Here is a 13,567-nt window from a genome sequence, read left to right on the forward strand (position 1 = left end):
TTTGAAAACCAGCTTCACTGAATTTTAACATTCTTTTTCTTTCAAGCATCCAATACTCCCCTTGACATCAGGTCTCAATTTACAAAACTGTCTCAGCATTCTTGTGCTTTCCATTTTCTGTATATGGGACAATCATATATTTTTATGATCTCTTACTTCTCAGGAGGTTTTGCAAATTATAACAATTAGAAACAACTGGAAACCAAGACAAATATAGTCAATCACATTTTGAGTAAAGTGTCAGTATACATTAGTGGTTAAATGCAAACCTTAAATTGTGTTAGTTAATGAACACAACTAAGACTGCCAAAAAGTAATACACACACACACACACAGAGTGTTAATCTTGTATAAATGTCTCCAATTTCATACAGAGCAAATTTGAATTTTCTCAAAACCAAGTGAAGATCTGAATTCCGTCAATATACTAGAAGTCAGACCACACGATATTCATGACATGCACTGGTAAGACCCACTACACTTTCTGAATATAAAACAGCAATCACAATGTACACAGTCACTTTCATTTCCATAACTTGCCTCATAGTATGAACCCCCCAACAGCAATGGCTACAACAAATAAATAAACAGCATTTAATGTCATGTTTCCATAGCATCAATACATAAAGTTCACATATAATCACTTGTAAAACACACAACATATACCTTTTTCCCTCGATCATGCATCATTCTTTCTGTATCTTTGAGCATCTCTTGTCGCCACAGGTCAAAGAAGTAATTGGCATCAGTATAAAATTTTAAACCATCTTTACCATCCTCCCTGCAGAAATTAGAGGTATTTTAAAAACATGAAATACCAAATGTGTTATGCAAAAACACAGTTTATAATATGAACAATTAACACTTATCCTTCTCATTCAGATTACTGTATGATGATAAAGGACTTCTAAAATTCTTTTAAGAAAGACTCCATTTTATATTCTGTCCCAAGAATTAAGGTAGAGAGAGTACCATGTTGTAAAAAAATCTCTTGCATGCTTGCATAAATTTCCTTTAAATTTAGAAACCACCTTCAAAAACTAGGAGCCAAAATATATAAAAATTGTAATAATATTTTTGGCATGTTGTTAAAAAATAAAATACTGTTTTCACAAATAATCCCAAAAATAGCTTTTAAAAGATATTATATGGTGCAATTTTGAAAATGTTACATAATAATATGCAAAAATGCAGAAGTACCAAAAAATTTGCAGAAAATTCTAGGCACTAACAAAAAATTTCAGGTGGTGTGGCAGCCTGACAGCCAGAATTTCTGCAAGTCAGTATACTGCCATCTCATTGATAATATCTTTTGTGCCCTATTAGTAAGGTGCTTCCAAAGAAAAAAGGACTAATCAAGATGACTACAGCTTTTCACTTCGTCTTCTTGTAAGCTATAATATCCACAGTGTTAATGCCAATGGAGAAATGCTTTAGAAGTAACACCTTCATACACCCTATCCACTTTTACGTCTATTGTATAATACTCTACACCTTAGTAAAAGGTTTGCGGAAATTGTAGCAGTGAACAATAATTTATACAGAATTCTGTAGTGTGTCACCTGGATTATGTCTGTCTTCATACAACATATTATAACACTTATCAAAATTTACAACTACAATTCAACTACAGTTACTTTTTTATTTAATTTTCTATCATCTGATGTTCTTCCATGTTTAAGACAATTAAATGTGGTGCTGGACACATCATAATGTACACAATACATAATTTTCAGGCAAAATATTCAAACCAACTGCATGTAATGTGGCTAACTACATCAACACATAAAGTTAATTAAATTTTACATGACTGCTTTTGTGTTGTACACATCATGAATTTACTAACCTGTATGAATTCAATTTGTCCAGTGGTGGTGGTTTATCACAAGTTTGGTATGTTTCAAGCATGGCAGTAGGCATGGTATCACGTGAAACTACTTGTTGGTCAAATACTACTGAGCTCTTGAACGCTTTTCTCATATGAATATCTTGTAGAGAAACTGTAAAATGAACCAGGATTATAGCACAATTTCAACAGGCAACTATCCTGCACATAACAATTTTGATTGGCTTGTATACAATTATGGAAATACTTAATGCCCAAACTTCTGCTAATATAACAGCAGTACAAAGATTTTCATCAAACTGGAGTTCACCCATTTTTCTAATGCATTATTCACATTTCTGTACACTTCAACAGCTTTAATAATGATACAATAAAATTCCATTATTAAAATAACTCAAAATAAATACAGAACAATGAAAAAGTTAGCAGCCAAGTTCTTATTTTTATTTTTTACACACACCTTCTTCAACATTACTGTCAAGCTGAGTAACTTTCACAGCTAAACGATCAATGCGAGTCTGCAGAGAATTTGCTCTGGCAGTCAAGCCATGCGCTTCTCGTGCTAATTCTCCGAACAGATCTTCGGCATGGCGACTCAAGCTTGACAACTGCCGCACCGTGTTGGCCAGCGTACCATTAGTGGCTGCCTCCAATTCTGACGGAAGGGGAAAATCTTCTGGTATGGTGCCTCGTGCAACATGCACAGGCTCCACCACGCGTTTTGGCAGCGGCATGCTGGTCAGCACTGTACAATTTCACGACATGACCTAGAACAGAAGACGATTGTATTCAGGTTTAATATGTATTGATGCCAACCTTGTACGGTATACCTGTTCCGCTAAGCGAGTAAATATAAGAAATGCTAGTACAATGACAGCAATCAAAATACCGCGCAACAATAAAATAGACAGACAAGAAACAAGGCCATAAAGGAAGTGAAAGTAAAATTGTCAATGTGCATAAACATCATGTCACGAAGGTGTGTTGGGGTACAGTAAGAGTTGCACCCAGCTTCATGCTCTGACTGCTTTACTACCACAGAAAGACGCAATGATACTCTACGGATAAAAGGACAGGTGAAAACCACAGTGGATCTGGATTTAGTGGCAGAGAGAAAATTCTCTGCCCATGCCAGGAACAGAAACCCTGTCATCCAATGATTGGTCAATCACAGTCATAAAACACTCACATTGGCAACTTCTTTACTTTCTTTCCAATATACTCATTCTATTATATTTTGTATTTCTCTATTATGCACGCATGTTTCTACAGCAAGAGTGGACTTTCCCATTACACAGTTATATGCTAGACATTCAATGTTTGTGGTTCATCTGATGTGTCTAATGAAGGTATACCACGCATACATCTTTATTTTTTTATTCTTGCAATAATAAAACCAGACTTGTATTCACAGGGTCCTGAACATATCAGACTTTGTCACAGTTTAGATATATTTTATTTCCAAAACTTTACTTCTTCCATGTTGTAAATCTGATCTGTTTTTAAATAAAATATTAAGAAGCCAACTGTAGTAAGTGAGCATAAAGTCACTGAGACATGTAAGATTTGAGGTTTTCACAGCGGTGAGTATGGAGATTTCTGTCTTCTGGGTTGTTGCGCTGTGTAGTCTGGTCGATGTTTACAAACGTTTCAGAGGTCATACTGCCTCCGTCTTCAGGGCGATGAGTATGAAGATTTCTGTCTTCTGGGTTGTTGCGCTGTGTAGTCTGGTCGATGTTTACCAACGTTTCAGAGGTCATACTGCCTCCGTCATCATATTCATCGCCCTGATGATGGAGGCAGTATGACCTCTGAAACGTTGGTTAACATCGACCAGACTAGACAGCGCAACAACTCGGAAGAAAGAAATTCACTGATGAGACATACACAAAAGATTCAGTGTGTAATGTGCATTAAACTATTAATGCAAAACACATTAACAGCTTCTTTACAATAAAGCCCACTTTTATTCCCATTACTGGCATCACATTCACTCTGTAACCTTGCACCTTTTTTTAGTCTTCTGTTACATGACACTACAGATGTTATCTGTGACTAATATCATTAAATGTGATGGGCCAGAACACCACACATGTATTTCATTTTCCATGTTCCAACTATCAATGAGACAAAATAGAGAATGAAACAAAATGAAACATTAGAGAATTTTAAAAATAGGCGAATCATTATGGTTAATATAAATGTGAGTGTATCTGGTTCATACAAAGCCACTCTCCACATTGCTGTGATGAAAATGAAAGAAGCACCAGACACTGAGGCAGCTTATAAAATTCAGGGACAAACTTGTTTTCTTTAAAAATGAAGGTCACATAAGTAAATTAAATATATCTTCCGCTTAATATCCTCCTGACTGAACACGATGAATCTAGTTACCCAACCACCTGTTAAAAATTTCTCATGCTGTTCAGTTCCCATACTGCACTTTGGATGACCCCTGTCACTTTCTGAAATCTCTCTCTCAGATATGTTTCAGTTTGTGAACAGACAATATTCCAAGTATAACTTGTAGGTATGTTTACAATCTACACCCATACAAAATTTTAAATACTTTGCTCCAACAGGCCATTAGTTATTGCTGTCATACTGGGAGTTAAAATAAAATTTTCACATAACCACCATGTTGTTTTACATTCCACAAAATGTTGTCTCTAGAAAAGCTGCATATATTAAATGATCTGTACTCATGTAATTTAAAAACCCTACATTATGTGTCACAATTGAAGCAATCATATCATAAGTTTGCACATCCTCTGTGCGGTTATTACCAATTGCAAGAAATTAAAAACAAGCTCGGAGTGCCTTCAAATGGCATGATGTACATACCAACTTCCGAAAAAAATTTACCAAATTGAAAAGGGGGAGATGCACATACAGACAGCATGGTGCATTCATAAGCCTACATTTCATCAAAACATGGAACAACAACAAAAGATAGGTTTTACATTAAGTTGAAGTACTGAATGTATTACAACTATTTTGAATTCAGGAACAGACGTTGCGCATATTACTGTTTCCTAACAAAAACAATCACAAAACAATTACCATATGACTGGTGTTCTACTGTAAATGGTTCCCCTTACTAAGACTTCGTAATCGCCTCTAAAAGTCGTCAAGTTACCATGTTTGTAGCTTCTCAAATCAACAGCAGTGTAGTTTCTTTCAAACAGATAATAAAAATTTCTATGTGCAAAGACAAAAGATGTAGGGGAAACAAACACGGTTGTGGTTTCGTTTTGTCATCCTCCTTCGTTACATAATTGATTCAGGGCAGACCAAAATGCAGTAGATGCTGCTGACTACCCGCTCTGGAGAGATGAGTCACCCAACAGCGCTTTACTCACTGCCGCTATGATCAATACCAGTTTGAGTGGGCAGCTCAGACCGGGCCAACGCGTCTAGACCGGGATGTCGACGTCACCGCCACATCTCCAATTCCAAATTGATTAGTTTCTCAAATACATATCCGGGGTCGTTCAACAAATCTTGTCATGTGTTCTGTCTGGCAAGGCACACGTCATCTGTCTCAGAGGTCCTTTAAACTCACAAACCCAAGAGGCCACACCGAGGCGTGTTTCCTCACCCATTACCAACCAAATGACGCATCCGGAAACTTAAATGTGTGTCTCTTCCATGGGGGACGGGACGTCGGTTAACGTGTGGTTCAGTGTTACGTCGAATGGAGACGAGACAAGAGGAACAACAGAGGCAAATTCTACAAAAAAAAATTTCCAAGTATAAAACAAGACGTGATCTCCAAAAAATGGGTCTTGAAATCTGAAAGTACTCCTTAAACATAGTGTGTCTTATTGAATAAAAATTTCCTTGGATATTATCCATCGTCTAGTAAATATAAAACGTAAAACGACGTTTCGGAGATGGGACTCTATCTCCGTCTTCAGGTTCCTACACAGTTGGGCCCACTAGATAGAGCTAGTCCGGAGATAGGGATTAGCTCTATCCAGTGGGCCCAACTGTGTAGGAAGCTGAAGACGGAGATAGAGTCCCATCTCTGAAACGTCGTTTTTACGTTTTATATTTACTAGACGATGGATAATATCCAAGAAAATTTTTATTCAATTGACTCTTCACCATCGTCAAGAAGTTTTAGATTTGATATAGTGTGTCTGAACTATCAGTCATCAGAGAACAAGCTCGGGATTTCCTACGCAGTGTAATAAACACATGAACTTATGTCAATGACATATTTTGTCACCACACCCGCTGTTGTAACGGAATGTCTGGGTTATCATTGGTTATCAGAGAACTAACAACTGGGCCCAGTCTAATCAAGAATGCCAACATCATCCTTTCACTTTTCAAATACTGCGTCAAAAATTAAAGTGAAGCTGCACCTTTTTAACCAAAACACTGCCAAGAGAAGAAGGAAGTTCCTCCAAAACGATGATAATCTACAAGACTACATGGCGTCAGAGCAAAAAATATAGCAATTTACATTTCACCGCATTGAGAATGTTAAGTTTCTTTACTCTCATACCTCAAATCGGTGTACTGCTGGTTTACGGGAAATTATAAACTTTTACCGAACATGGTTTTATTACCTTCCCAATTACTTTTTGCTTTTATTATATTCCGGAAGTGACAGCAAAGACCGAAGGATTTGGGGAATGGTTGGCATAAGAATTGATCAAATCTCGAGAAAAATATAATCATGTAGGTTTGTCTACTCGGCTATGGTTTTCCTCAGTTCTTGGAAGAAAGAACATTCTTGAAGTAGTCCATAATTTGTTCTTCCTCCGTCCCTACAGTCTAATACACGTGTATACTACATTCGCCATAAATTCTACTACGACAGATAACCAATCCATTTGTTAAGAGTTTCCGTTCTCAATTCTATTTACAGATAACATTTGCAATCCATTTCTGATTTGTCAAATATTTATTTGTTAATATTTCTTACCATAACTTGAATTTTATCGGTATCTTATGTTTTCCAAGTCTCACTTATATACACATACGATTCAGGTGTGTCACAAGCGAAGGAAATCCTAGTTTCTTACAAACCACAGCCTCATACTTGCATTGCGGCTTCTCTTATCACACAATGTGGGCGAATAGGAAGAACGAGTTGTTTATAATCCTACTAGAGTTAATATAAATTTACGTCCAGATGTTCAAGCTCTCTCCCTACGTAACAGATCTGCTCTCCTTCACACAAGACCAATGTAACATCCTGAATTTTTGACACGGACAAACCCGTTGTAAACCTCACCCGCCCCATAATCTGCTCACTACAAAACGTCAATTGTTACAAGCTCAGTACATACACATTAATACAACACTGCAACCCACATCGCCAACTGATACTCCTATGAGTATAATACGGCATCGATAATGTTAGTGTACATAGGTCAATCAACACGTGGGATCATTTCAGATGATTAATCATCCAATACTAGCAGTACAGAAAACAAGAGGATCAGGGACTTCGATTGATGGCTTCCTTTTATCGAATGAGGCTGTATCCCAGCAGGGAAATGGGTAAAATGGTGGTTCGTAAAACCATACAAGTTGCGATTCCAGGATAAATGACCGGATTACTTACCGTATTTCCTCCATTTTACAAATCACCCTTGATTTAGTAACAGGTTTTTAGGAGAAAAAAAAACCATATTAAAGTAGGAACTGTCAATATTCAAACATTAAACTTCTTTGTATTAATACTTTCGGGACCTTCATGGTTGCTATCTTTATGCTTACTGCCCCAAGACTACTAGTATCATGGACATGAAGATTTTCCTTGCGCTAATTTTTCGGCGTCGAAGCCACCAAACGCGAGAAGCATCCTGAGTTCGTAAATATAGAAATGAGAAAGAAATGGCTCATAAAATCTAGGAAATACAGCAATAATTTATATTAAACTAATACGAAAAATTTTGGTGGGGTGAAGGGCGCGAAAAACGGGGAAACTCCAAGAAAATGTGAAAGTGCAACTGTGGCCACAAAAGACCCAAATAAAAAGCTCGGATATGTAAAACCAGTCTGTTAGAGAGATACGTGCACTCATCAAGAGACCTACCACGCGACAGGTATCACAAGCGATCGCTTTATAAATTAAACGGCAGTCAAGCAACGAAGCAGCGGTGAACATAGGACGTTTTTCCACCGTAAAACAAGTCAACAGAGCCGCCCCCCACCCCGCCCCCCGGAGGGGGAAAGATTGCGAGAAACTGACGATGAACGAAGCAGAGGTTCGTACTTTCCTGGTGTAACAACTTTCATTTTCAATATACTATAAAATGTATGTTTTATAGGCCAATATATACTGCAATTTTGTAAGATTTGAGGTTTTCACAGCGGTGAGTATGAAGATTTCTGTCTTCTGGGTTGTTGCGCCGTGTAGTCTGGTCGATGTTTACCAACGTTTCAGAGGTCATACTGCCTCCGTCATCAGGGCGATGAGTATGAAGATTTCTGTCTTCTGGGTTGTTGCGCTGTGTAGTCAGGTCGATGTTAACCAACGTTTCAGAGGTCATACTGCCTCCGTCATCAGGGCGATGAGTATGAAGATTTCTGTCTTCTGGGTTGTTGCGCTGTGTAGTCTGGTCGATGTTAACCAACGTTTCAGAGGTCATACTGCCTCCGTCATCAGAGTATGAAGATTTCTGTCTTCTGGGTTGTTGCGCTGTGTAGTCTGGTCGATGTTAACCAACGTTTCAGAGGTCATACTGCCTCCGTCATCAGGGCGATGAGTATGAAGATTTCTGTCTTCTGGGTTGTTGCGCTGTGTAGTCTGGTCGATGTTAACCAACGTTTCAGAGGTCATACTGCCTCCGTCATCAGAGTATGAAGATTTCTGTCTTCTGGGTTGTTGCGCTGTGTAGTCTGGTCGATGTTAACCAACGTTTCAGAGGTCATACTGCCTCCGTCATCAGGGCGATGAGTATGAAGATTTCTGTCTTCTGGGTTGTTGCGCTGTGTAGTCTGGTCGATGTTAACCAACGTTTCAGAGGTCATACTGCCTCCGTCATCAGGGCGATGAAGACAGAAATTTTCATACCGCAATTTTATTATATCGGAACAGTCACGCCTATTATTATTTTGCTGTAAAGGTTATTTGCAAATAGCGGTAAAACAATGTAAACTCGGAGGGATGCATAGTTTTCTCGTGGACTCTATAACAAAGAATGGTGTACCATGGCTCTTAAGAGCTGGACTACAAATCACGTTGTAGAAAAACGTCTACAATATAATCTTCTACTCGCCAGGTCTCTGACAACATTCTCGCGCTTAAAGCCCCCGAGGGAACCCCACGCCCAAGGCGATTAAGTAAACAATTATACCGAGAAAATATATAGAGCTATAAAATAAATAGGAGCGAATCACAAATAACTGGATACCATACGCGTGTACACTATTTCTCGAAAAGCAAATACGTGCTTCCTATAGGCTGCTTCGTTTAAACAGTGTATTTCTCCACGTCTGTGATATCCGTTATATTCAACACACCGCACATGTTTGCTGGTAATTCGCCACTCTTTCATTAACAGAAAATTTAACGAAATATACACACGTGTGTACATATCAAACTACAAATATAAAACATCAAGGAAATCCAGTATGTGACTGCATACTATAATACAAAATCTTTAAACAGGATGACGACAGAGAAGCGACGTTTTATACAAATCCTTTAACGATGCTGTATTAGCGACTAACTAAATCCTCACAACCGACGGTTTAACTTCTGGTCCTCGTACGAAACCCACGGTTACTTGGTGCCCGTGTTTCTATTAGTCTATGGGTTCCTTTTAAAAAAAACTGTTCAGAAGCACCAAGACCCAGCATCCGAAGGACAAAATTAATGCTTCTGGAATGCAACTGACGAGTTGAATGTCTGTCCGTCCGTTTCCGGAATTAACTACGGATACAAATGTATACATAATTATATATTAATAATACTAACAAATTTCCATAAAATACCATTGAAAAACTTACTACCTTGGAGGTTTAACTGCTTGTCTTCTATAGAACAAGGCAGCAATGCAAAACTGTAGGGTGGGAACAGTAGCTACATTCAAAGTAGATGTATAAAAACGGTCTTGCGATAAATCATTAAAAAGCGCTAGGAATGTGGAACATAACACGCAGCGACCAAAGTAAAAGATTCTGATAACTGAGAACTGATGAACTATTGTAATTTGACGCAAGAAATGCATATGATACATCAGAAACGCATCCACCAACAGTATACGTGCTATCGAAACTTACAAGACCTTAAACACTTTGTCTTAGCGTTATATTCAAGGACCGTGGCCCATTCCAGTCATAAAAACACAAGAGACGTAGGATAATCATGTCATGGATTCGATTCACTGACCTAGCTACCATGAGTCAGTTGATCTCGCTTGCTACAACCTTACAGTATCCATGTGGTGGAATGATTCCGTAACTTTAATAACAGACGTACAACAATTTAGAAACGTTTTACCAAATACATGAAAAAAATGAAATACAGTACATGAGAAAAATTTTACCCAAATATCGCAAAACAAAAGCTCAGCCCCCTTATTCAGAACACTACTAGCTAGCAATTCTTATATTAAACCGTGTAATAATTTACAATTGTAATAACTTACAATTTAGCTGTATCTTAAAATGTGCATATATACAGAATCTCACAAAAAGTTGGCCGCTTATCAGTCAGTTGCTCAACGCTGTCAACTAAGCCACGAAACTAACAGTGGTCACATTGAACACCTACACTAGGTTATCTGATTCACTTTAGTGGCAATGTTCATGTACGTAAGAGTTTAGTTTGTTAAAATGTCTTTATGATTATGATTCGCTGTTTTTTTTTAAATCTGATTCAAGACACAATGAATGGTGAGGTGAGTCTGCCTTTAACGTCTCATTTATGATGAAACACCTACGTGGAAGTTGTGACGACAGGTTAGATTGATACTGTACTGTCACTCTCTAGTGTCGGAGAAGTTGCCGCCGAGTACGGGGAAATGGGCAGGTGGCATGATTAATTTCACGTCCTCCTACCCCTTCTTCAAAGCTTGAGGCACAATTACGCTAACTGGCCGTCGGAATTACGAAAAGGAATTGTCTACTTGACAGTATTACGCCAAGTATTATAAATCCTTTACTGAACCAAATAACGGAGAAACGTAATAATTATTACGTAAAAGGAATAGTTAATCATTTTGTATTGTTCTCTTTCCTTGGACATGTACCTTTGAATCTTCTGAACCCCAGATTCTCAGGTGCTTAGGATGACCGGATACGAATAGAGGCCTCATCGCTGATAACCATGTTCAGAAACAAAATATCGTCGTAAAGCTCCAAGCATCTTAACAAAGGCACTAAATGGACGGCTAAGCTATCAGATTCAGATCCCTGCTGCTTTTAATTCTCGGGCTATTGAATAAGGACGAAGTTCCAGATGCGCATTTGCAAAAAACAAGTCCGCAGACGTCTGTTGCACGACTTGTATATTTATTCAAATATTTTTCGTAATGTATCGTACGAAGCTGCTTTTAAATCAAAATACGCGAAACAAAACTTTGCACCCTAGTAAATCCACTGCTTCATGTCTAATCCGCTGCCAATAAATCATACGCTTATCAAAATGGCATGAGTGATTTACAATATAAACACATGTTTAACGTATGTTAAAAGGCTGCTGACGCCTTAAAGCACATTAAACGCGCTAGAGACAGGTACCGTTCACTCTCGAGTGCGCAAGACAGCGGCTAACGTCAACTTCCGGCACACTTCAGCCACGTCCAAGGCGGGATTGTTCGCGTTTGTATGAAGACTCATTTGAACTGTTGTAGTGTCTTCTACACAGTGTATAGATAGCCTACAGGAGGTGTTAAAGCTCAAACTATCGCCATTCTTGGCTGAAAAGCATGATGGACATGTACATGGCAGTGACTGCTAATCGAGACAGTTCCGATCCCTCACGGCATGACAACAAAATCACTACAGTTCCTTACCTAAATGGGGTACCATAGTAATACGCATTGCAGAAGTTCAACGAACTCCCGAACGGCAATTATTGTATAGGGAGGGAGACTATCTCAGCAATGTCAATTCTTTTACAAGAAACTTTGGATTGTTACCCAACAAGCAGCAGAATGTAACGGCACCAGCTTTAAAAGACACAGGAACCGAGCGGTCAGGTACAAACCAATGACCGGAAACTGTGCGACACAACTTTTGCTTGCACTGAACCGAAATTCCAAAGCCCACCAAATATCAAGCATAAGCAAATAAATTTATAATTTTTACAGCGTCAGTGAAGAATGGCGATTTGAATATGCTTGTATTAACGTACAGTGCTCGAAACAACCAAGATAATTATTTTAAACTGCGCAAGAGTTCCAGGTCGGTTTGAAGACGTAATCTTTATTCTTAATAACAACCGCCTCGTACTATACACGCAATTTCTTCCACTGGCTACTAACTATATTCAAACGTTCATTACATCATGTTTAATTCAGGTCTGCTCCTAAAACTGTCATCGTTTATGAGAGTAAATTCACTTACACGGAACTTTATGTCACATATTAAGAAATGGATCAGTCGGGATACAACCAATTATTACGATGGCCAAGCACTTCATAACTATCCCAGACCCTCGGTGAAAGTTAAAAAAACAAACACTGTTTTTGTCGACCTTGTATTCATCGTACAACTTAATGCCTGCATACTCGATCTTTCTTCTCGTCTTTCAGTATCATTCTCGAGTTCTTCGATAAATGGTTCAAATAATACAAATAAACACTCTCAGACAATTTAACACTCACGCTGACATGTATTCATAAGCATATACCAATTCAACACTCGACTGAAAAGATAAACACAGTGAAACTACCAAACGAAGAAGAACAAGTTTTATTCGTACTTCAACACAGGCCTCTAGACTGAAAGACCGACAGAAGGAACGAAACTTGAATATTCCCACAAATCTATCAACGCACAGGTTTCAATGAGACTTCCGTTTCATTCCCTCTCACTATCCAAACAGATTTTGCGCACATTTAATTTAACAAGAACAGAACAAACACACCTCTCAATATTTAAACGTGTATTATTTCGAAGATGGCTGTCTTCTGGGTTGTTGCGCCGTGTAGTCTGATAGAAGTCCTTGCTGCCTCCATCATCAGGGCAGACAGCCATCGTCAGACTCACCGCCGTGAAAACCTCAAATCCTACATGTGTGTTATTTGATAAACACACAGGAATTACAACTCTCTCCAACAAGAACCTGGCAGTGTTCTTGTTGAAGCAAGGCACCTGGTTCGTTGTTCACGACCGGCCGGTCATTCACTGTAACAGTCCACTACAACTCCTACATCATCACAATGCCACAGCAAGACAAGTTCTCCGCTTCTCTAAAACATCTGCGTTGAATATTAAAGCGAGAATTCAGTTCCTTGCAGTCCGAATCTCGAATCGTGTTATGACTTATCTTTTATCTCCTTCATAAAAAAAATTAAAAAACTTCAGAGTCAACTTTATGCTGACTGAGATACCAGGATCTCGCGGCGGAGATTATGAAGGTGGATGTCTTCTGAGGTGTTGCGCTGTGTCGTAGAAACAGACCGACGTTTCAGACGTACTTACTATCTCCACCATTAAGGCGATGACGATAGAGGCATTACGCACCTCTGAAACGTCGGTCAATTTCTACGAGATTATGCTGCTCAACATCCCTGGAGACATTCA

General features: G+C 38.6%; 1 protein-coding gene across 2 annotated transcripts in view; it reads right to left on the minus strand.

Annotated features, from left to right (window-relative positions):
- Window positions 1–13,567, minus strand: part of SCAR (wiskott-Aldrich syndrome protein family member 3 SCAR) — a 36,101-nt gene that overhangs the window by 11,654 nt on the left and 10,880 nt on the right. The window contains exons 2-5 of one of the 2 annotated variants that reach the window (XM_022066628.2): window positions 2,307–2,613; window positions 1,847–2,000; window positions 667–781; window positions 541–570 (exon numbers count right to left, since the gene is read on the minus strand). In XM_022066628.2, coding sequence (XP_021922320.1) covers window positions 541–570; window positions 667–781; window positions 1,847–2,000; window positions 2,307–2,580 — 573 coding nt within the window. In that variant the 5' untranslated portion in view covers window positions 2,581–2,613. The remainder of the gene's footprint in view (window positions 1–540; window positions 571–666; window positions 782–1,846; window positions 2,001–2,306; window positions 2,614–13,567) is intronic. The other variant, XM_022066629.2, reaches the window with a different exon arrangement.

Source organism: Zootermopsis nevadensis, unplaced genomic scaffold (assembly GCF_977971745.1).
Source record: "Zootermopsis nevadensis isolate Lab colony 2312 unplaced genomic scaffold, Znev_1.0 Znev_ptg000030l, whole genome shotgun sequence".
Classification (NCBI taxonomy): Eukaryota; Metazoa; Arthropoda; class Insecta; order Blattodea; family Termopsidae; genus Zootermopsis; species Zootermopsis nevadensis.